The 24,270-nt window shown below is 47.6% G+C and overlaps 1 protein-coding gene across 4 annotated transcripts in view; it reads right to left on the bottom strand.

Moving 5' to 3' along the window:
- PER1 (period circadian regulator 1) overlaps window positions 1-20,387 on the bottom strand; it is a 37,505-nt gene extending 17,118 nt beyond the window's left edge. For 2 of the 4 annotated variants that reach the window (XM_069216262.1, XM_069216264.1), the window contains exons 1-7: window positions 20,193-20,387; window positions 7,294-7,845; window positions 6,508-6,606; window positions 6,257-6,411; window positions 5,141-5,262; window positions 4,541-4,742; window positions 3,424-3,475 (exon numbers count right to left, since the gene is read on the bottom strand). In XM_069216262.1, coding sequence (XP_069072363.1) covers window positions 3,424-3,475; window positions 4,541-4,742; window positions 5,141-5,262; window positions 6,257-6,411; window positions 6,508-6,606; window positions 7,294-7,619 — 956 coding nt within the window. In that variant the 5' untranslated portion in view covers window positions 7,620-7,845; window positions 20,193-20,387. The remainder of the gene's footprint in view (window positions 1-3,423; window positions 3,476-4,540; window positions 4,743-5,140; window positions 5,263-6,256; window positions 6,412-6,507; window positions 6,607-7,293; window positions 7,846-20,192) is intronic. The other 2 variants (XM_069216261.1, XM_069216263.1) reach the window with 1 other exon arrangement.
- Between the last annotated feature and the right edge of the window lie 3,883 nt (window positions 20,388-24,270).

Here is a 24,270-nt window from a genome sequence, read left to right as displayed (position 1 = left end):
GAACTGGTGTTGCACTTACTCTAATTCTCTTAATGCCGTTTCCGGTAGTGCTGAACCCTAATTTCATGTATAGTGATTGTGTGAGCTGGAGGACTCATGGCATAAAAAGCTACAGAAAATCTCTGGGCCGTTTCACAAAGAGATGTAGGAGTATTTTTAAAGAGTACTTGTATAGTACTCTTAAAGGCCTTCGTGAGTCAGCACCAAAACATCTAAAATGGAACAAAGTAGAAATATCTGGGTGATGGCCATGTACAAGTAGTTGGTACTATGGTGCATCTAGCTCAATATTTGATGTATGGTACGTGTTTGAAGTTCTGTAGCTTCAAGAACAGCTGAGGCAGGCTACCACACAGTCCTAAAGTATTTTCCCATCAGATAGGTGACAATTTGTCTGTTGGAAGTAGTTATTGTTGTGCTTTGTTTCTTTAAGTTCCACCGACACTGATTTTTGCTTTATTTATATTTGTATTTGTGTGGTCTCTGTTTCTATACTTGTAGACCCTATTTTGCTGGGATACTCAACACCAACTGTATCCACCCTCTCACATGTAATCCCTCCGTTTTACCAGCCGTCTAGGGTAGAATTCAAGGCGGTCCACCCAGGACTGACGGACATAATTCAGGTGATTTGTATGAATACTCAGGGTCCAGGCCTTCTTCTCTTCAAGGAAAGAGCCCTAGCAATTCTCATTAGCAGAAAGCTACAGAGGAAAGGCAACAATGTGCCATGGCCAAGGGAACCACCGAATTAGGACTAAATGAACGTGCTATGAAAGAAACATGGCCCATTCTTGCACGTTCTATCCAATGTATATGCCTCGTCAGGCACTGTGCATGTCTAGGAAGGCTGGTCTCCTATGCACCCCGGGGGCACTTCAGAGTCACAGGGGGCCAAAGCACCCGAGTCTGCGTCAGCAAGACAGCTGGGTGATACAGGCCTCGGAATCTAATCCGCCTCCCATATCCGGCATGAGGGAGGGAACCGTCCATCACCCTTTCCGCAATTCTACACAAAGGGCTCGATCGTACGCAGGATGTGACGCAACCACTCCATGGATAAAGAGGACAATTATCCTGTCCCTTGCCCGCCAACGCTCCTGTCTTGTCCCCCAGCTCTTAGCTGGAAAGCCTCCCAGTGAAGGTTAAGAGAGGAGGCAGGGTGGAAGCCCCCATACAGCGCACGCGGCTCTTCTAAGAATAGGTGTCTAAAAATGTGCCCGTTTCTTTTCCAAGCTGCAACTGCCCACGACTGGCAGCAAGGCAAGGCTTACTCTAAGAAGGGCACAAGTTGGAGACCGGAAATATGGGGGAGCACCTACTTCCCGCCCAATGATTAGTGGTATAACTGGGTATAATCAGGGCGGTCTAACTGCATCATATTCAGTTTAAGCCAAAATATCGGATTTAGGCTTGCGTCTACCTTCAAATAGCCCTTGTTTACACAGTAGAAGGGCCATTCTGAAGTATTTCCACACTGCATGTAAAGATTGTTCCGGGCTCGGATATTAGCCGCCGCAAATAAATGCACCATTGGAAAGTGTCACTGGAAGGGAGTCGTCCTCCAGCATAAGCAATCGCATGGGAGAGAATGGGGCAGAACTTGTACTTCCGAAATGAAGAGGCGTCAATTAAACACAGAGATGGCTTTTTGTGTCACAACACTGGACCCTAACGTCTCATCATAGGGACTAAACTACGCTGAAGCACTGTGACCTTCTAGCAAGGGGTCACATGGAAAGAGTCAATGTATTTCCAGGAATGCTCCTCTCCAGGGCAGCTGATAACCAGCTTCTGGCAGGTAGGGGCAGCCAGGTCTGCCAGTCTCACAGATGCAGGGCAACCCTGGAAGCAGCCCCTCGCCCTCCGAATCTAGGGCTCCACTGGGGTCACCTTTGCAGCACTCTGTGCTAGCTTCATTTTCTGCTCTCTGTGTTCTCCGAAACGGCCCACGGGTGGGCCACTGGCCTCCGACACCTGTTTTACACTGTTCACAGAGCTGGCAACCAACAGGACTGGCCTGAAGGGGCAAAACTGGTATTTTTGTACGAAAATGTGGTACCACGATCCAAAACTTTTCCCCTGCATCACGTCAAGAAGGGGGCTCGGTCTACCTTGTTTGCTGGACATCTCTTGTCAAACAGGCCTCTTAAACGCACTGTACAATTTTTAACTTTTTTAAATAGACTATAAGAAACAGGGTCCCTTCTGCCCTGTATTTTGTTACACTAATACTGTTAGCTCGAGCAAACTGTCTATGTCCTTTCTCAGATTTGTGTGTGTGTGTGTGTGTGACCCTCTCTCTCACCCTGCTGAGGGAAGCAAGGTGTCACGAGTGCGGCATCTCACGAGAGGGACGGCAATCAGAGCCACACCACCCCAGATTCCCTATTCCCATGTTTGTCGCGCAGCTCAAGCGTCACAAAGTTTCCTGGTACAAAAGTGACAGGAGGTAGGCGAGAGAATGGCTTCAGAGCTGCGAGTCCTACAGACACAATCTGTGTTTATTAGCAAATCACACTTCAGCAGATATGAAGAACGTGATGCATGCATGGTTCATACGTGTGCACTCGGACACAGACATGTAGAACGCAATACACGGTTCGTATGAGTGTCAACCTGGCACAGATGTGCAGGACATGAATTCAAACGTGCGTAACCAAGGCACAGACAAATAGGGCAGTTGCATGGTTTCATATACCTATCAATCGTGCACAGATGTGCAAGACATGATGCACGTTTCAGCATAGCACAGATGTGTAGGAAATGATGCATGATCTAAATGTGCATAACCCAGGCACACACAAGTAAGACACGATGTATGGTTCATATATAAATATACCAACCAAGCAAAGATGTGGACACGATGCATGGTTCAATCTTGCACAGATGTGCAGGACACAATGCATGGCTTCTGCAAGCATCAACTGTGCATAGTTGTGAAGAACATGATGCATCGTTCATATGTGTCATCCAGGCAGTGACAACAAGAACAAGACACATGGTTCATATTTATGCAACTTAAGTACAGATGTGCAGGACAGAATACAGAGTATGTGTGTCAACTGGTCACAGATGTGCAGAACACGAGACATGGTTCCTACAAGTATCACCCAGTCACAGACAAGTAGGCATGAAGCATGGTCCATATGTGCGTCACCAGTACACAGATGTTCAGGACACAATCTACAGTACATTTGGCAGTGTTTTGCTGCACACCTGGGAGCCCCACGTCTTGTACCCCTCACTGGCAGTGACTGTATAGTCATAAATCCGACTTGTGCTTACAGAACAATGTATGGAAAGAAGTTTAACCCTCACCCCTTCCTCCGCAGAGGAACCACACCACAGGGCCTAAGGTGGCCCTTCCCTCCCACCCGCAGGCCTCCCATCCTACACCCCCTCCCTCCTGAAGACACTCACCTGATCCTGCAGAAGACAGATTTTTCTTGCGTATAGTCCATGGGTGCAGCATCTGCAAGGGAAGACAGAGAAGTGTGTCAGCATCCTTCACTGTGTGTTGGCTGGTGTAGACAAAGTATCCACAATGGTCCAGTCCCTCATTAACTGCCCCCACCCCCAAACTACTTAATTTATCCCTGAAGGCTAGACACTTTGTACATACATTTAAAAAAGGTGTGGACAGCTATAGGGGCAATGGTACTGAGACTGAAATGTATAGGGCAAGCAGTAAAGTAAGTAGACAGGGGATGGCAGAAGGGCAGAGTGAGGCCCTTTTAGACCTTTTGTGACATACAAATATATTTCTGAATGTTCACTATTTTTAGGTCGAGCATAGCAGCGCACAAGCGCTGCTTTTCTAACGTGTTGGTATGCATCTGGACTTTTAACAATGTCCACATCACACCCATCACTACCACTCGTTCATGGACTTGCCCTTCAAAAATCCTTTGATGACATTGGTAAATGGTTTACGTTTGTCCCTCCTTGGGTAGGTTTTGGTACCTCCTTGGCCATCGCCCCTGTTACATGGCTAATTGCACTTTTGCCGCTAAGTTTGACTGTGAGCAAATTTCTTTGTCCTTTTGTGTCTCTCCTTATCGCTGATGCTCATGGCGGCCGTGGCGCTGTGGATCAGCTCGCTCATGTGAAACGGTTTTACATTTAATTTTCAATTTATGTGGCAAGAAAAGTCCGGTTAGGAGTTTACAGCGCTAATAGCTCTATCTCGAGCAAATGCGAGACCCGTTGCATTGCAAATGTTTGTTTTTTTATATTCCCCTGCTAAAGGGATCCTCCAGTGTAGAGAAAAACACAATGCTCTTCTCCCAGACCTTTATTTCTAATAATCACCAAGAGGCATTCTAGAATGTTCCTTTGTTTGATGATATCAGCTAGGGTTTTAAGATGCATTGTGACATAATCTATCGAAAAGACCCATTGCGTTTTACTCCTGCGGGTCAGGAGAGACTGTTCCGTTCTATGGTAAGAAAATAACGTTCTAGCTCTGTCCTGAGCCATAGCGCCCAGGTCTGCTGTGTACACAGCAGCTTCTGTATCTCTAAAAGCTGGTTCTTACCAGCAGACGTGCAGGCACTCCAAGAGGGCAGATGAAAAGGCGCCGTTGAGCCATAGAAGACGCTGACATCCTGTGGTGCAAGAAACTCTGCGAAGGTGGCACCCTTAAAGACGTCCCTCTTGCATCGCAGGATGAAATCTGCCTGGTCTGAAATGTAGACGATCTTCCCAGTGATGAAAGAAACAGCCACAGAAAACGTGTCCTAGGTGGAAAGAGGGACAGTCATTATCATACTCACTCAGGTACCTTGACATCATCCACAAGCTGGACCCTCACGCGGAAACTAGAGGTGCAGAATGGGTTTCCCTGCAAACTTCCCATAATTCTAGCACTACAAGATTGCAACCATCCATCAAGCTTCAAACTTGAAGGGCAAAATATTTTAAAATTAGCTTGCATGAAAATGGGCCATCCATTTTAGCGCCAATGGCTCTTGGAAAGAAATATTGGCAGTTTTCATAGGTAATCAGGATCAACAACACCTGATAAGTCAATCATCACCAAGACACAGCAAAACTACCTAAAATCCTCACCCAGGAAGGATAAATGGGCTGGTGGGAGTAATCCACCAGAGGAGAGCTGGAGGGAACAGGAGCTCACCTGGTTCTTGAGAGTGTACTCGGATGTGATGTTCTCCAGCTCCTCAATGGTGTAGCTGGACATGTCCAGACAGCACGGCTGGCTGTCATCCACCGTCCATTGCTGGTAGTATTCCTGGTTGGCTGCAGAGGGAAAAACAAGGCCCAGATCTTTTAAAACGAGTTACACTCTTGACATATGATTGAGGGGAAACTCTGTTCCGCCCTCTGCAAAGACACACAGCTCACTCAACAGGATACTCGAACAAGTGGTGCTGCAGGGCAGGATAGATGAATGCTGGCATATCTTTAAAATATTCAATCATGTTACCGCTGCATGACTTGCACTGGTAAGCATTAACCCTTGGCTATGTTTCGCAAGTAAAGTTCTACCATTTTTTTTTTAAGTGGTAGTTCCTTTGGGACATTTGTTTTAAATTAAGGAAGCATAGCTGAAGCACAGTAACCAAGAAGAACTTGAGTCATCAAATGGTTGCCCTTTGGAATCTCGGAATAGGGAAGGAAACTGCCCAGGTGATCGCTTCATATTCTGCCTTCTTCAAATGAAAGTTGCTACACACCTCACACTTGACCCTAAAATCTGTTCTCCAAATCTACAAGGAGGTAGAATGCAAACCTCTCTGCATCCAGTTTAAATGGTAAGCTGGTGGTGGTGCATGAGTTCATCTTGGGGTGGAAATGACTGAATTTGTTTCAGTGTATGTGTTTTTTCAAGCAAGCAGTGGGGTCAGCTGGGTGTTTAAAGTGCCAGATTGCCACCATACTGAGACACCTACAAAAAGACTAGGTCTTGAAGGAAGGATCATTCCTCTAAAGACAACCCCTGAAACAATGGGGCTTCAAGCACATACTAGCCTTACTGTACTAAAACTGAGGAATGAAGCAAGACTGAGGACCACTGGCAGAGCTGCCTATGATACCAAGTACTGGAAAAGCAGGAAGTGCAAAGGGTCAGGATTGATGTTCTCCAATCTAGAGCATAGACAGTACAGGGCTACCCTGGCTGAGAGTGAACCATTTGTGTTTTCATGACTGTCTTCTCATTATTCACTATTTAAAAGCCCCTTATTCTCCACAGAGGATTTGCAGTAGGTGTAGTCCAAGGGCTAAAACTCACCTCGGACCTGCTTAACACAGGACAGCGCATACTGCAGGGTCGCCAGCGTGCCTGACTTGCCCTTGCCACGCTTTTCGGATGGTAGCCGGATCTTGAGTTCCTTTAGGGCCTTCATCAGCTCTTTCTGGGTCTTCTCACGGGCAGACTGTTCGCTGCTGTAGAAGAGAAGAGAGAAGGATGCAGAGGGTCAGCCTTGTGGTGGAAGGGGCACTGTGTACATGGCTAGGGAAGAAGGCAGGGCATGCACATACCTGCATCCGCTGGTGGAGGGGTTGTCCTGCTCCGAGCTGGCACTCAGCAGGCTGTAGGCAATGGAGCTGCTGGGAGGTGATGGACTCTGAGAGTTCGTGCTGCAGAAAAAAGAGTAAGAAGCTTTAGCAAAGTGACTGAGATCTCATGGGAAAGAGAGGCAAACTTTGAAGAATCAACTCAAGAACAAAACAAACTTTAGCCCTGGAAGAATTGAGGGGGAAGAGAGAAGAGGACTATGCAAGTGATTGCTCAAGAAGCCGTACGAGAAATATGTGAGCAAACTGAGGAGAGTCTAAGTGTAACCAAATGCGGCCAAGTGCAGCCCCTCCTGCAGTGCCCTTCTCTGCCACACGAGATGCATGCATCCTGGGTTAAGCCCACTACTCCATGGACAGTGTCCTTTTCTTTTCTCCTACAGGAATTCTGAACAGCTTCATAACCATATTTTCCCCACTTAATAAACTTATTGGACAACACCTAGCTCCATCTCTAGACATCCCCAGTGCTTCACTATGTGGGGTAGCATACTCCATAGTCAAAATGGGAACTTCTGCCACTCTTGGGTGGTTTAAGGCACTTATGGGTCGATGAATGCAGCCCATCCTCTACCTCACAATGTGCAGACTCCCGCTCAAATCTTACCACTCTAAAGGCCATCTAACAGTTTAACAGATTGACAGGTAATGACAAGAAGCTAAACTGTAGACTTAGTTCTAAGGCTCAAAGCTGAGAGGTGCCTGATAGAACCTGCTCTTACCTATTTCAATAGATTCCCACTTTCTTACCTCTTATTACTCTCTGTCGTCTCCAGAAGGGCTGAGTCCTTTCCGTTACCACTCGTGCTACTGTGGGAGGAGCGGGAGTCCCGTCCCCGCGATTCCGCACCGTTGGACTCGTTGCCATTGGACTCGTGGCCATTGGATTCGTTGCCACTCGAACCATTGCTGTTGGCATCAGTGTCATCATTGGACTGGCTCTGCTGCTCCACCACCACCTCCCGGGTTGGTCGTGGGCGGCGTGCACTACTCGTGGCGCCTGTACCCCCATTGGTGACTTCAAAATGTCCCGCGAGTTCAGCGAGGGCGCTTCCCGTCTCGCAGCTGGCACTCATAACTTATTTGGGCCGGTACCAGTTTATGTCATTCTCGTTCCAGAAGAAATGGGTACTGTAAGAAACGCACCTGGAAAAGGAACCGATACGGCTTAAGCAAAAGTCATCAGATGGTGGAAAGAGAAGACAGACCACCCCTCCCTAGCACCTGCTGCTCCCCCAATCTGAAAAACGTAGAGATGGGGACAGCGGGGCTCATCCAGTCTAGGCAGATCGAAAGATCAACCTGTAGTTTCAAAGAAAGGGGCGAGAGAAGGAAGGAAAGAGAAAAAGAGCAAAAGATGAGATTTAAGTCCAGATGAAACAAAGCAGTAGGCCGGGCACACAGGGGATAAAGGGAACCCCCCACCTATCGCAGAGCCAGGCAGAGAGAATCCATTCACCTATTACCAGGGGCACATACTGAGGGTTTCGTATGGGATCCAAATGCCCAATGCCTACTGCCAGGTTCTCCTCACAACACACAACCATGAGGCAAGCAAATCACAGGGGAAACCCACTCTGTAGCTACATGTACTTGAGTAGTTCCTACTAGCACTAGCAAATGCTGAAAACTAGTGGCAGAACTTCACAGGTGAATGCCTGGCTGGCCACGGGCATCCATGACTCCAGAACCCCCTTGGCTTAGGTCTTCTTCCCTGTATGGGGCCCCCATCGTTCTCCCCCTCCCACCAAGTCATGAGCTTCCTGCGCAGAAACAATGTAACACTGTACAACAGCAAAAACAAAGTGCCACTGTACAACAACAATCATCATGGCTACACTAGCAATGTTGCTAATTGCGAGCTGCAGGTGACCGACACTATTCCAGCACATTCTTGTCACATTCTGTCTTGTAAACAATGCGCTGGCCACCCGCCCGCCACTTCTACACACCTCAAATGCAGTATTGTTGGGTCTAAATTTCGAAATAATAAAAAAGAAGTGTGTTAAAAAATGAAAATTGTACATAACATGTCAAATGGCTGAGGAAAAGAACTGGTGTTAGCTTCTGGTTACAGCAAGGTGTCCTCTATGGATAGGAAGTAACGTGAGCGTAGGGTTAGAACTGTGCACAGCTGTTATGGGTGTTGTCAGAATAGGTTGACGTCTGGGTTAGGTTTAGTGACAGGATTGTGGCTAAAGATGAGGTAAGAGGTACAATTAGGATTAGGATAATGGACAATGCTGAGTTCAGAGCTAGTGACAGTGACAGATTGGGTTAGGGTTAGCTACGGTATTATTAATGCAGTTAGCATTAGCGTTTGAATAACCGGTAAGTGATGAGGTTAGCACTAGGGTTTAAGAAATGTGGATACGTTACAGCATGAGTTAGATTCTGTAAAAATTAAATAATTTAAAAAAATCAACTTTTGGCTTTCTGACTAATTGCCTAATGCACTGACGGTACTAAGATTCCCTGGCAGAAGACTTCTTTATTGTTTTCTGTACCACACCACTGTGGTGGGCTTCCCTATGGGTATTTAAACTGTATACAAGTACATCCACATGCAGGTTTTGTACTTTTTAAGTTCCGCACCTTGGCACCTCAGCAAACAGGACATTCTTTGAGCAAGGTTTGGCAGGGGACTGCGTGTGGGTACTGGTTACCCTCCAGGGACCCTGAGAGAAAGCATGTTGAAGCCTCAGTTATCAGGGAAGGAAGACCTGGTCACACACATCCCCTGCTTTTCTCTATTCCGGCACTTTCAGGAAAGGGTCTTGCAGTGATGCACATTTGGTTTATATTGGAAACATCTACAGATGTAAACATTCACCACGATAAACCAAAGGCCGGAGTTTTGAAGCAACATTGGTCGTCCCCACTAACTCTGCCTGGCAGTGGTATATTTCACCGCCCAGGGGGACTCTGCGTGTGCCTGGTCACCATTGCGATAATTCACTTCGCAGCGTGAGGCAGGTTCTGCTCTGTCGATCTAGGGCCAGAGCTGCGTGACGTTGCCAGGTCGTAGAGTCCCAAGAGCACACACGGAGAGAGAGGGTGAGCTGGCAGCGCCTCAGGTTGCCTTGTCGCGCCTTGTGTTACGGGGCCGGAACGCGAAGAATTCTTATGACGTTTTGGTCGCCGGCCCCCGTGTCACCGGGTAAGCAGTGACCCCTGTTTTTCACTGTATTTCTCGGTCTGTGTGTTTGTGGGCAAGTTGCGAACAACCTTTCAATTTGACCCAGGGCTGGATATGAAAAAAAATCACGTTTCTGCCCCATGTTACTAAAGTCGACAAAAAATGGGCGAGAAATCTCTTTCCAAGCCACTCGCTGCCATGGCAACCTGTTCCCAGGCCCCGTTCCATCATTTCAAGGGAGCTGTTGATCAAGGGAAGCCATGAAGGGTTCTGCTCATCAGTGAATGCTTGGGAGAGCTGGGGCACAACAGAAGACATGGAGAGATCTAGTGAACAAAGCTCACATAGGGAGCTGGTGGACTTCAGATGCCAGGAAGAGAGCTGCAAAATGCCCCCACATAAGTGATACCAGGGAGGAAAGAATGATGCTAGAGGGAGAGCTGTGAACCATGGGTCCCGGGGAAAAGGGCTAGTGAAGCATGGATGCCAAGATGGAAGCAGGCGAAGGATAAGAGGAGGGAGGTGGTAAAGCATTCTGCCTGGGAGGGAGCGTGCGACGAGGGACAAGCCTTTGTGCAAGAGGCTTGATTCCAGGAAACGCACCTTGACAGATGTGAACGCCAGCTCCTTATGCCACTGAACCTGATTACTGCACGCTGCAGGAGGCTCTCCCTGCTAATCTCTAATGCAGAGGGCAGGTTGGGCTGGCACGCTCCTACCCACAGACATGACCAAGCGGAGATGCCGTCACTTAGGAGCCCACCGGGGAGCCGTGCAGACATGGTCTGAACTTGCACCATGCTGGCGCTCTCGTCGACGGGGGCTTGATCATTAATTATGTGCTGTCCTATAAGGGCACGTCCTGTCTAAACCCTCCCCCCCCCCCCCCCCCCCACACACAGGCCCCACTACAGAGCCAGGGGCCATGCAAAAGTCTTGTTATATCAACACAGGGGAACATTAGGAGATGTCTGATCCTCCTAAAAGGCTGTGTCAGCTTTTCATCGGGTGCACACAGCTGGCTTCAAATGGAATAGCTTGTCCCGAACACAATGTGTCACCCTCACCACTATCGAACAAGCTCATACGGACCACAACAAGCCCCCAGGCCATCACTAGAGTTCATCTCGGCAGCAAAGTGCCACTAGCCCAACACTGCAGGAAATCGTAGCGGCCATAACACACCACACAAACAACCACTGGAGGAACTCATACCTCCGATGAGCCACTCTGAAGAGCACCAGAGTAGCTCATTGATGCCATACTGCATCTCCCGGCCGCCACTAAACAAGCTTGTCCCGGCCACAAAAAGCCACCCTGGCAACCAATAGAAAAACTCATACAGCCAGAATGTGCCACCTAGGAGACCACCAGAGGGCAGCACACCCTGGCCTCCAACAAAAATCTGAGACCAGTCAAGATATGCATGCTTGCCACCAGTAGTGGAGCTCGGAACAACCATTATGAGCCATACTGGCTAAAACTACAGGAGCTCAACAAGAGCAGAGCACGCCACCCTGACTGGCAAAAGAGGAGTTTATAATGGCAAAAAACACAATATGGCTTCCCCGTCATAATAAAGAACCCGGACATTACCTGAGGAGATCCCACCAGAAATAATGAGCCACCTGTGCTACATTTGGAGGGTCTTACTCCAACCAAAATATGCCCTAGTCACACTACAGGCGCTCTTACATAACAAGCCTGGTAGCATCCTCACTGTGATCAGACAGGCGACAATGAGGGATCCTGACCGTCACTACAGGTTATTCTAGCCACAAAGAGTCATCCTGGTCTCTAATGAGGACCTCAGACCAGCCACAATAAACCATATTGGCTACATACAGGGAAGCAAATAGCAACTGTTGTAGGGTGGAGTGGATGCTTGCAGAGACGCTCACATCTACCACAGTGAGTCATACAGGTGACCAGAGGTCACATTAGCCGGCGTAACTTATCCTTTCCACCTGTAGGGGAGCATCACAGCAGCCAAAACAAGAGCTCATAGAAGGAGTAACAGGCATCATGGCCGATGCTGAGGAGCTCATTCTGCCCAAAATTAATCCATCCTGCCTCCAAGCACTACAGTTGAAGACCTGTAGGGAACTGTCTATTAGCAACACAGCCATTTACCAGCAGGTGCTACTACACCACCCCAAATGCAGAGCACCTGCATCATTAGTAAGGCAGTGCTTTTACACTGTTCCACCGCCAGCACTCATTCACTACCCTGTAAGCAGTCTTCCTAAACCACTGCACAGTATGTGTTCCAACACCAGTCCGCAAGCAGAGTGCCAACACCTGACGCAGGTGCTCCTTCACCATCACACAACCACTGCACCACCACAACTCCATACTCAGAGCGCCTACAGCATCCCAGAGCAGATGTTCCTACACACAGTCACACATTAAGTGCTCCTACACCATCACAGCCAATACTCAGAGCGCCTACAGCATCCCAGAGCAGATGTTACTACACACAGTCACACATTAAGTGCTCCTACACCATCACAGCCAATACTCAGAGCGCCAACACCATCCCAGAGCAGATGTTCCTACACACAGTCACACATTAAGTGCTCCTACACCATCACAGCCAATACTCAGAGCGCCAACACCATCCCAGAGCAGATGTTCCTACACAGTCACACATTAAGTGCTCCTACACCATCACAGCCACATACTCAGAGCGCCTACAGCATCCCGGAGCAGATGTTACTACACACAGTCACACATTAAGTGCTCCTACACCATCACAGCCACATACTCAGAGCGCCTACAGCATCCCAGAGCAGATGTTACTACACACAGTCACACATTAAGTGCTCCTACACCATCACACAGCCACATACTCAGAGCGCCAACAGCATCCCAGAGCAGATGCTCCACCATCCCACAGCAGGTGTTCCTACACACAATCACACATTAAATGTTCCTACACTATCCCAGAGCAGGTGTTTCTACACACAATTACACACCCAGTGCTCCGACACTACTGCAAAAGCTCCTATACACAATCACACATTCGTGGCTCCTACGCCACCCATAGCAGCTGCCCATACACCATCAGCCTTCACTCCCACACACCCCCAGCGAGCTCTCTTGGAACACGTGACACCTGAGGCTCTCCCGCCACACCTGGCCCCACAGAGGAAGTGGCAGCATACCAAGACTGATTACAGCCCTGCTTAGCAACGCTGCAAGTGCCTGTTAATCTAGTCATTCAGCTATAGATGAATCACAGGGATAAGTGATTAGTAATCACGCCCTAGAGCTCTGCTGTGCTGACAGTGCAGCCTCGGCTGTGGTGGCCCCATTGAGAGAAAAAGATGGGTCTAAGACTCTGGACAGACCCTCCCTTCTCTCAATGAGGCACAAGGAGAGGCTTATACTGTCCAGCGCGGGGAGGGCGAAGAGGCGGGCAGGCCTCTCGCAGAGACAGTGCCTGGGTTTAGGAGGTGTGCCCCTGGCAGGGAGGATAGCCAGGTAATCAGATATCTGGAAGAGACAGGCCGGCACTCACTGAGACACAGAGAAAGAGAATAAATAAATACGTTTATGAAGACACTTGTCCATAAAACAAATACATAGAATTAAAGTTAAAAAAGACACAGGAGGAGCTGCACACGGTCCAGCACGGGGGCGGGAAGCGACAGGCAACCCTCTCAGAGAGATAACAGATGGGTTTACGGCTGTGCACACCTTGCAGGGAGGGGAGTCGGGTAGGCAAGTAGGCAGATGTTTGAGGAAAGGGGAGGGAGCGCGTGGTACCCACTCATCAGCAGGCCTCCAGCACTGGACCTGGAAAAAAGAAGAATTGCTCGGATGCTTTAGCACAGCAGGTTGTCCGTCTTGGGAGGGAGGAGACCAATCCTGTCACCATGAGTGTCTCAGTGTGTGAACGCTGGGAGGAAGTAACTTGTAGCCAGGTCTGTGAGAGCCGCAGCCTTGACCTAAAAAGAAGAGACATGTAGCCACCCCCTTCGGCCGGCAGGCCTCATCCGCAGGAGGGAGAAGAACGGGTAGTAAGAGACAGGTTGACAAGCTTCCTGATATCGGTAGGCCCTCGAACCAAGGAGGGGGGAGAGACAGACACCCAGTTCAGCGAGGCCCCCAGCCACAGGAAAGAAGAAAGGAGCAGCAGGCCATCAGCCATAGAAGAATACAAATAAATGCTGTTACATGACATCTGGGGCATAAGGACTGCTGGTGCAGGTAACCCCTGGCTTACAGAATCCTCCCAGCCCTCACAACTGGAGGGCACCGTCCCCACAAAAGGGCCACACGCTGTGCCTCCACTGGTCAGCTGCACCTGAAAGGTCCCAGACACCGCCAGGCGCTGACCTTCAGCTTTAAAGGTTCCCCTTTCAGGTGTTTTTTTCTGTCTGGCACCTTTCATCTGACTCTGCAGTATCAAAGAGAGGTGTGAAGATATACTTTAAAAATAGCCTCTGCCCCCCAGGTTGGACTCAGCACCAGACAGAGAGGGGGCGGTCAGGGGAGCCCCGGAGGGCGTGGGAAGAATGCCAGAGAGAAGGAACGCTATATCTGCTATATCTGACTAAGGAAGTCAGATATCGGATCTATTGGGATGATAGACTATAAGCAGAAAATAACCTAAGGTGTGACATATGCCCGTCTTCGCTAATATGATTAAACGTTTTCTGAAACCAAATAATCTTACTGTTGTGACAAGTAACAATATGAGCATATGCGCCACAGAAAAGTGCACTTGAAAATAAACACTACTATGACAACAACTTTGCACAAACCCTAGCCAGGGATTTCAACTAGCAAACAAGGCACAGGAACATGTGTTAGCTGATTTTCACTCGAAAGCACTCATGTTTAGGCCTTGTAATTCCCAAAAAATCAGGTCTATGTTATTGGCATTGAGATATTATAAATGAGTGAGGAAAAACAGCTGCCTGTAAAAGAAGAGCGAGAGAGGCTTTCTTATTGAATGTTTGCCAGTGGTTTCAAAACTTGCATTTCCCTGAAAAGAGGTACCCTTAATTCACAGTGATGAATAAAATTGTAAAATATTCCCTAAGCAAATAAAATAAATGGATGGTTCACACATCATCTTGTATTTCTTTAGTACTGGTGAAAAGAAGCTTTCACATTGACACTGGTGCTCTCACATACACCAGCACACCTGACAAGCGCACTCTTACAGGCCTATCCTTGATGTAAGCATCTACCAAAGACTTCTGTTCAGTGAGTGAAAATAAACACTGTAAAGGAAAAATCAGTCAACTCAAAGTCATTATCCACAACAAATACACACATTTCTAAAAACACTGACAGCCATATTTACAGTCTCAGGTAAACAATGAATACTAAGAAGATACTACTCAAATATTTACAGAGTGTAGGAATATCAATGAATAAACCATGTAATATGTGCTGCATTGTGAATTCCACACACACAACACACACACACACACTCATTGGTGACAACATATACCACAATGCTGATCGGGTACCTAGCTTGAAAAGTGTTTTTTTCAAACAAGGGAATGTTCATTGAAAATAGTTAGTGAAATTCTAGACTTTATAGAATTTATATAAGAGTCTAATACTTCAGACAAAAACACCCTTAGTGTTATCAAAAAAACACATTCTTTCTGTAAAAGGACTAGTGAAGCTGCTCTCATCGGCTGCATCTAACAAAGGAAGCGGAACAGAATTAGGTTTTACTTTCTAGAATAAATTGTTTTATCAACAATGTTCAAAGGCCTAGACCTATAGAATTATGCGATTCTAAGGCTGTGGCATTTATCTCATAATCGTTAATTTAGTGCACTTGCCACATAATTTGAACAGCTGAATAAAAATATTGTTTCAGCTCAAACTGATAAAAATAATACTGCCTGACAATGTGCCAAACAAACATCCATAATTTGTTAGCAGTGTATTAGATAATTCTGCCACATAACTTGGTCCTTCTTTAACTCAGCATCAAATAGGATACTCGTACTACATATGTGTAAAACCGCGTTATCCTGTTCTAACCACATTGAAACATCGTAGCCCCATGTGCAATACATGAACAAGGATATGGCACGTGTGCTGTACATGTGTAAGAATCAGCCCTATGCCATGTATAGTCCCAAAATTATCTCCCATGTATGTGTAAAAATAGGGCCCCTTAGCTCTATGTCTGCAAGAATAAAAAAACGATGCATGTGCTATTTATATATGTGCGAATAACAACAATCTGAGAGGCAAAGTACGCCACAGCGATTATTTCTAATTTCTGTCCCACAACATGCAGCTGGGCCTATTTTCGGCTGCCATTACCAAACACGACGCAGTCAAAGCAGCAAAGTAAGTGAGACTGGGTAGCACGCTCCTCTCAAGAGCGCTTTTAGCACCTACGTGCCAAGAACCAAAAGAAAACACAGCTTACGCCCACAGCCTCCAGTCGCGCATGCTTGGTGAAGGTAGAGCCCTGAGAGCTCTGCAAACTCCCCGCCCACTGCCCGCTAGCTCCCACCAAGCCCCTACCATTGTGGCAAGACACAAAACAAGATTACATAAGTAAACATGAACTTCTGGAAGGGAAATGTTTACTTCTTGTGTACACAATCCTATATTGAGGCTTCTTATGGTGTAGGAGAATCAATTGATCCAGCTCTGGCCCAGCACCCCACTATATGCAAGGCCACTCTAATTATGTGACTGCAGGGTTTTTCACATAATTATAGATTTGCGCATTTGCCACATAAACCATCGTCTGGCATAATCTGCAGATTTCTTACCCAAAAAAATTGTTCCTTGCTCAATCGGTTCAAAAGTTATTAAAATGCAGCGACGTGTGGTCACTGAGTGGAAGGCCCACAGCAAAGGTTAACTGTTCATCTTTCTGTTGCTTATTGTTTTAAGTGGGTGTCAACCTGGTACTAATTAGGTGCAACCACTGTACACGCAGAGCTAACAAGTGTAATTTTACAAAGTAAAGAAGTAGTACTATCAAAAAATGTGTCACATAACGCCGCATAATTTGTTTTTTTCCAGCCGCATAATGTATTAAACCCTCCCGCATGAATTGGTCCTTCCATGTCTCATAATTCCAGATGCCCTGACTATAGGCAACAATTCACTTCGCCTAATCATTATTTTAACCCAGACACTAACTAATAGGCCGATCGCACCGCCAATCAGAGCAAATCTCTATACACTGCTCCAATGACACTATGAGCACAGTGCATTGAAATCGACCAATGCCGCCACAAGACACTGATTTCAATCGCTCTGTGCCATTCAAACTGTGGTATGAGGCAATGCCAGCACCGTGGGAGACTACGACCACTCTTCTTCACTACCACCACATGCAAATACACCCACATTTCGCCACTGCCACCACTATGTGGAAAACACCTACGCATCACCATTGCCACCATGCACGCATGCAGCAACGCGTCACCACTGCCACCACTACATGGAAATACAGAAAAAAACTCCCCAATCCCATACAAAAACCACGGATAACAACACTAAGATAATGACACCAAGAGCCAATTACCTACTTTAACTGCATAACATAGCTGTGTGCCATTCACATTTAGAGGTGGGCGAGCCACTGAAATCTCGAGCCAGGCTCGAGCTAGGTGCCTGGCTCAGCTCGAGGTCCTCTTAACCTTTCGAGCTCAAAATGAGCCGTGCTTTCATGTAACTGCTGCCTGCCCCTCAGGCTGTCGCCTCATGCACCAAGAAATAAAGATACACGGAAAAGACAGAAACAGGTACCCGTCTAGTAGCCGAGCTACACTGTATAAAACAAGAAATCCCAGCGTCTTCGCTTGACGAACTTGTATGATCCTGGGTAAATATTTTATTTCACCAAGACTCCTTTTATTTCATTATCACAAATGAGAGAACCTTTTAACAGTGCATTGAGCATGCGCGCGGCAAAAAAAAAACCTCTTTTTTGGTTTAATAGACTATACGTTTGTTTCGCCTGCAACAAGAATCTACACCACATGTATAGGGCACACCTGACGGCTCGCATGCATCTTAGTTCACGAATGGCTTTGTTGGGCGAGGGCTGGGGGATTGCTTTTAAGTTAATGTAAAAATAAATAAATATCAATGCACGTATATAATATGCACTGAGACGCCTTCGCAAGTTAAAGCATACACTTTTCTAATTCTGAAGCGACTTCATCATATTTTAACATGATGTTTGTTCATGACTCGCATGCCAAATACTTTCAGGGCTCGGCTCGTGCACGGGATATGAGAGCCGAGCCAGACCCTCGGCTCTCCCAGATAATTAATTTGTTGGCTCTCCTTCCTCTATGCACATTGAGGTATGAGGCAATGTTAGAAGCGGGCGAAAATACACCAACAATTCACACGGATCACCACAGAGCGCCCATTCCGCCACCGGCTGCAGACTTGTCTGTTCAGTCCCACAGGTGGGCGGCATTATCAAGCCAGGGAAGGCTCTGGAGGTCGGGGGTTTATCAGGAGGGAAGCACATCTGGAGATGGATAAATTACCGAGGGAGACGCCGTCCTGCTGAAGCCAGGGGTCTTAAGGTGCGGGAATTACTGGGAGCAGGGCAGGAGCTGGCACAATCCTGCGGTTTGCGGGCATCTTCGCAGAGGGCATTACCGGAGCATCGACAGAACGTCTTATCACGCATCTGTCTAGTCCAGACACTGACACATCTATCAGTCGGTGCGGCAGCTCGACGGGCCGGTGCCTTATCAAGGAAGGGGCGGTTTAAGAGGTAATGACATTATCTGGAAGGGACAGCATTATAGGAGGCTTGTTTTCGGAAACCGGTTAGGTCCAGAGGCGCAGGCATTACAGGGAACGGAAGAAAGGTATTCCATGTTAAAAGATGGAGAGGAGGACGTTAACGGGGACTGGTTCACAAAGGACAGAAGAGGGAGGGCAACAGATGGATAAAGGGAGAGGCATGGGAAGCGAAAGATGAGGCAAAGGTCCAGGACAGATGTGAGAGGGCGATGGATACATGGATCACTGGAGCTCACAGGAATGAATTTTAAATCGAGTCGACCCACCCTGTGAACTCCCCTTCAGTGGCAGTAATTGCCTGTGCAGTCCTCAGTCCCTCTCAGCGCGCCCACTTCCCTGCACCTGAATCCTACACAGACCACTCTTTGTCGGGAGGATCATGTGCAGCCCGCCCCCCCATGCACAGCCCCATACACGGCAGCACACCTTGGCACATAACTATCCTGTGCAGCGCCTTCCTGTGCCACCAATTTGAATAGTGCACCTCCTTCCAGTGTAGCCCGGTATGGTGCAGCCCCTCCCCTCTGTTGTGGATTCCTGTGCTGCCCCCCACATACTGTACACCACTGCCGTGCAGGCAAACCTGCGCAACAGCCCCCGCCACCCTGTTTATCGCTCGCTTCCACAGACCACCCCCTCTGCAAGCCCCTGTTTGGCGCCAGCTTGCAAATCCCCACCCATCCCGAAAGCCTCTAACAAAACCATACACAATGCTTGATGTACAACCTTATCATGAAATGCAACACCCCGAGTGCCCACCAGCTTGCTTCTACCCTCTGCAGCTCCCCTGTGCAGAGCATCTGATTCCGTCCCCAATCCATACAGTATCCATGCAGCCCCCACCTGTACAGCGGACTGCTGTGGTCTGCAGTGTCCCCAGTGCGCCCACTATGGAAACCAAAGATACAGCACGTATACCCAGAATAGAGACGCCCAGTGAGGTACCTGTAGAGATCGTTGTTCAATAATAACAACGCCAGTCACACGTATGCATGAACCCCCCAATGTCGCCTAATTCACCGAGATCACGTATCAACTGATCAAGAAAAAATATTAAAACTCCCCTTTGCAGATCTCCTTGTGTAACCAACCCTTAAAGCCTGAAGCGCCATGAGGCGATACACGCCCCGATACCGCGCTATACAATTCTAAACAAGCTTAGAGATAGAGGAAAGCGGCAGCTGGCACTGTGTCGCTGGGCAGCACTGAGCAAACAACAGCAACAATTAAGTCTGGCGACCTGTGGAGTCGCTCCAATACCTGCCAGTCACGGGGGTCTCAATCTATCCCGGAGAGAAAGCACAGCCGAAGCAGCAGTGAAAGCACACCAGGCACAGTGCTACAGAGGAAGGACGAGCCAGCAGTGGGAACTATGGCTCGTATGTGGTCTGCGCTATGGGTCACTAATGCATGGACTTCGGAAAGGTTAAGGGTTAAATGGAGACTGCCTTGACTCGAAGTCTCGAACCTCTCATTTTCAGGTAACACAAGTGTCTACAACTAATCTATTAGACCACGTAGTTATCTTCCCACAGGATAACAACATACATGCAAAACATGACGACACTTGCAACAACCGGGGAAGGCGGCGAGGGCGCGGCAGGACACAGCAGCAGGAATGGGCGCACGCAGGAACGGGAACACCAGTCCAGGGGGGTGCTGTGCCACACAGGGGCAGAGGGGTTCACCAGGAGAGGGGTAGGGTATCTACAGGGGAGCGGACGCAGTCTCCTACCTGTCCTCTGGCATACTTCGCCTCCTCTGGCAGTTACTCGCAGTAGTCCTGGCACGTCTGGACTGTGGGCGCGCCAGGATCAGAATGAGACTCAGCTGCTGAAGCGCCTCCTCTCTTGCTCGAGGTGCCCGCCGTGTCAGACATGTGCAGGGCTCATTGCATAAGATGCTGTCGCGCGCAGCTATTGGCCCAGATGGGCAAGTGATGTCACTGGCTGGGGCTGCCTGCTGCACGTGGACCGTGGTGTGGCCGGGTGCGGGGCTGCCAGTGCGCTCATTGGCAAAGGGCAAGGCCAATCAGAGCTCGCAGTCGGAGCAGACACAGGTCCACGAGGAGCTGCAGCAGGGAGGCGTGGCCCTGCGTCCGGTCCGCCAATGAGTGCGCCGATGCAGAACAAACAACAAGCGCCGCGCGGCAGCAGGCGAAGCCATGCGCCTACTCTGGCCGCGCGCCAGCTGTACCAAGCGAAACAGAGAATCCAATACAGCCTTGGGGGAAGCGGCTTACAAAAAGGAAAAGATGGGCCCCTGATTTGAAAAGGGATAGTTCGAGGAGGTTTACAGGAGCGACTATTGATCGAAAATGTTGCCCTAAAATAATGTTTTTACAGCATGGAGGCAAATGTATACCGTAGTTTAAAAAACTATCTGTCGATAGGTCCAGCGTAAACATGCCAGCATTTTACAACAGGAATGTTGGAGATTTTGGAGAAAAAAACGGGGAATGTATTTTTTTTTTTTGACTTCTATTGCAGTAGAGGCAATTTCAAGAGGCAGACAGAATAAAGCCATTTTTTGCTTCAAAAACAGTGTCTCTCACCTGAATCAGATCTATTAGCATATATGCCAGCTTGTTCTGTTGGAAGAACTTGTTGCATGGCCTAAAAAGGTTCTTTGAAGATGAAACGAGTGTGTGTAGTTCCAACGTGAAAAAAAACGAATGTCACTCTCCGCCAGAATGACAGGCCTCCTCTATCCTGAGCTGAAAACAGTGTACTCCTTAATAAGAATCAAAGGGTATGACACTCCAGAGTTGAAAGGAGTGTACCACTTCATTCGAAGTGATAGGGCTTGTCATTCTTGATTTGAAAGGGGCACACCACTTTATAAAGATGTGTCAGGGTTTGTCGTTCCTGAATTAAAGGAAGGTATCACTTCACAAAAGCTTTTAGGGTATATCATCCCTGAGTCTCAGGGAGTGAACCCCTCTGTGGGCATAGGCCGAGTGGCCTACCTCTCAGCAAGGTCAGGCAAATACTGTCTAAGTGGGTTACAACACTCCTCCCAGAGGCGCTCTGTTATCATCACCTGATTCAGTAACTGGTAATCATTTGCTTCCATCCCTCTCACCCACCCATTTCAGCCTCTCACAATATCATGGGCCCAATTCTCAAAAAGAAACCTATCCACCTTCGTGTTCTCATGGAACCTCTGCAAGTACTGGGCTGGTTTCAACCCAAACTATCCAATCAAAGCATCCCTCATGCATTCATATGTCAGACTGTCTTTCTCAGGAATCCTTGCAATTACTTAAGTCCCTTCCCGTGGGAGGCTACTCAATAGAGTTGCTGCTTTGGACTGACCATTCAGATACTGAGCCTTAAATCAAGATCAAAAGCAAGCATCCAGCTGAGAATATCAGTGCCTAGGACATATATGTGTATCAATTATTTTGGTACTTTGGTGGTGTTTTCCTTGCCCTTTGACTTTGAAGACGACTCACCATCTTCAGAGCTAATCTCTCTCAGCTGCTAACTTCAGCTTTTCCTTCTTTAGGGCTATCAGCTCTTTTACTAGTTCCCTATCTTTCTCTTTCTCCTGTCTTTCCCCCTCCTTCTCTACCTCTCCCTCTCCCTCTCCTTCTCCTTCAAAGCCCACTCGTCCTGCCTGGCCTTTCGCTGCTCCACTTTTGCATGGCGGGTCATCCTAAGCTTCTCCCTCTCAAATTCCCTTGCTTTCTCCTCTGCTAAATCCTTAGGTTCTTGGAGTTTCAGCTGGAGTTTCAGGGTCTCAGCTAAGTCAGTCGCTCCTGAGGTTGTGAATCCTGGTGCAGGGGAAAAGTTAGCTCTACAAATAGGGGGAGGTGAAAGTCTAAGGGCAGGTGCAGGGGAAAACCTTGGGGAATGCCTAGAGGCAAGTGTAGAGGAAGCCTGCACTGACAGACTTGGCAGGCTTGTGACAACAGTGCTTTCCAACTCGTCACTGCAATGACCGCCTCTTCAAAGCACTTTGTCATGTGGTTAATCACATTGACATGTGTGTTTCCTGTCCGTAGACCTTGGGACCTTCCACCCCCTGTCAGCACACATTTGCTTTAATTCCTCTATGATCAGGTTCTGCAGTTCAAATTAATCCCCAATGTTATCCTACATTTTACATGTACCTTATGAGTATCTGCTGGACTTACCAACTGGCATCAGTGTCCACTGAGCCTGAAGTCTAGTGATCCAACAACGCTTGCCACCAATGTTAGACCCTGTTTCCTGGGCACCAGGGCACTCAGGGGTTACTATGCTCAAATTGCATCAACTGGAGTGTTCCCCGCTGGTGTCCTGTTGCCTCAGTACTCGAGGACTCAAAACTGGATAACCAAGTACTCCTCTCCAGCATTTGACTCTCTCAGGGTAGCAAGACAGAGCAGTCCAATGATTACTCAAGGAAGTGAGGTGGGTTTAGACATTCAAAATACAGTGCACACCGTACTACCAGCTAATAAGATCAATGTCCAGGCACTGCTTTACTTTTTAAAATGAAAAGTACTTTAATGCACATAAGAGAAATATACTGTACATAAAACTAGGATAAATAGTGAAAACCAGACATCTTTACACCCCTCTGGGCCAGAGTTCTGACCCCAATCAGCATCATAGTGCCGAGACCCTAAGCACAATAAAACATAGCATGTAGACACACAATTAGCATTGCATATTACAGAATATGTTGCACAGGGTTGCTCTCATTTGCTAGAGCCATTATACCAATCCATGTATTGCAATAGTGCAGTTTCAGCATGTTATGTGAAGTCAAATGTTCCAGATCAGCCTCAGAATCCACCACCCAAAGAACAGAAGTGCCCTCCCGTCTTTAGCGAAGACACTGCTCTAGTGGTATCAGGGTATCAGGGTTTTCATGAGACTTGCTCATATTATTGTGTGTCCCTCTTTAGTGTCGTTCGTGAGAGACACTGCCGATTGAACTAACGAAGCCTTAAAACACACCGGCTTCACGTTTCTCCTGTCTTCGGGGACGCGCCCCAGGGTAGGTGCAGTGCTGACCAGCGACCATTCTCAAGTAAGTCAATGACGAAGAGGCAGTTGCAGCGGTTATCGCTTGACTGTTTTCTTTTTCACTCACCCGCGAATTCGCGAACAAGCGGTCTCGCTAAAAATATATGGCTAATTCCTTTTTACTTACACAAACACGCGACACAGCATATTCCACGATTCGCTTAGCGGTAAAATAAGATCGACATTGTACTCTCACTCCCCGGGCATTGGACATTTGAGATAGACGGGACTTTTCTGTCTATGGCTGTATGCTTGCATGTCGACTATCTGTTTTTATAGACTAGTGTGGGCCATGAGCTCACTTGTAGTTCAAGGTTGGGGTGATGTACCGAACTCCACCTTCATACTACATTTTTGACAAAGTGGTTTTGGACTATGTGACAAGATTAAATGCATGATCAGACTTGTTTAATAATACTTTTTGACTTAATTGGTCCCTTGTCTATACTTTGTACTCTTCTTTACTTACCTTTGATAGAGCGGTTCCGTCTCTGGTCGGGATTTTAGCGTCCTCATGAGGCCCTTTCTCAAAATGGGATGGTAAGCCCCTCTTTTCCATGCTGAATGAATTTGATCACGTTTTTTGAGCGATAATTGATTTTTTATTGTATTGATACTGGGCTTTTTGACTCACCTGTATATATCAATGCATATTTTGCTGTTCTCTATGTCTGTCTGTGTGTCTTCTTTATTTCAGGGCGACCTAATAGACGACTGACAGCGACTATTTAATGCATACACTGTAAGTGACCTTCCAGCACTTATTGTTATTTGTTTTTAAGGAGAAGTTAT

Source organism: Pleurodeles waltl, chromosome 12 (genome assembly GCF_031143425.1).
Source record: "Pleurodeles waltl isolate 20211129_DDA chromosome 12, aPleWal1.hap1.20221129, whole genome shotgun sequence".
Lineage (NCBI taxonomy): Eukaryota > Metazoa > Chordata > Amphibia > Caudata > Salamandridae > Pleurodeles > Pleurodeles waltl.
This window is presented reverse-complemented; position numbering and strand designations above follow the sequence as displayed.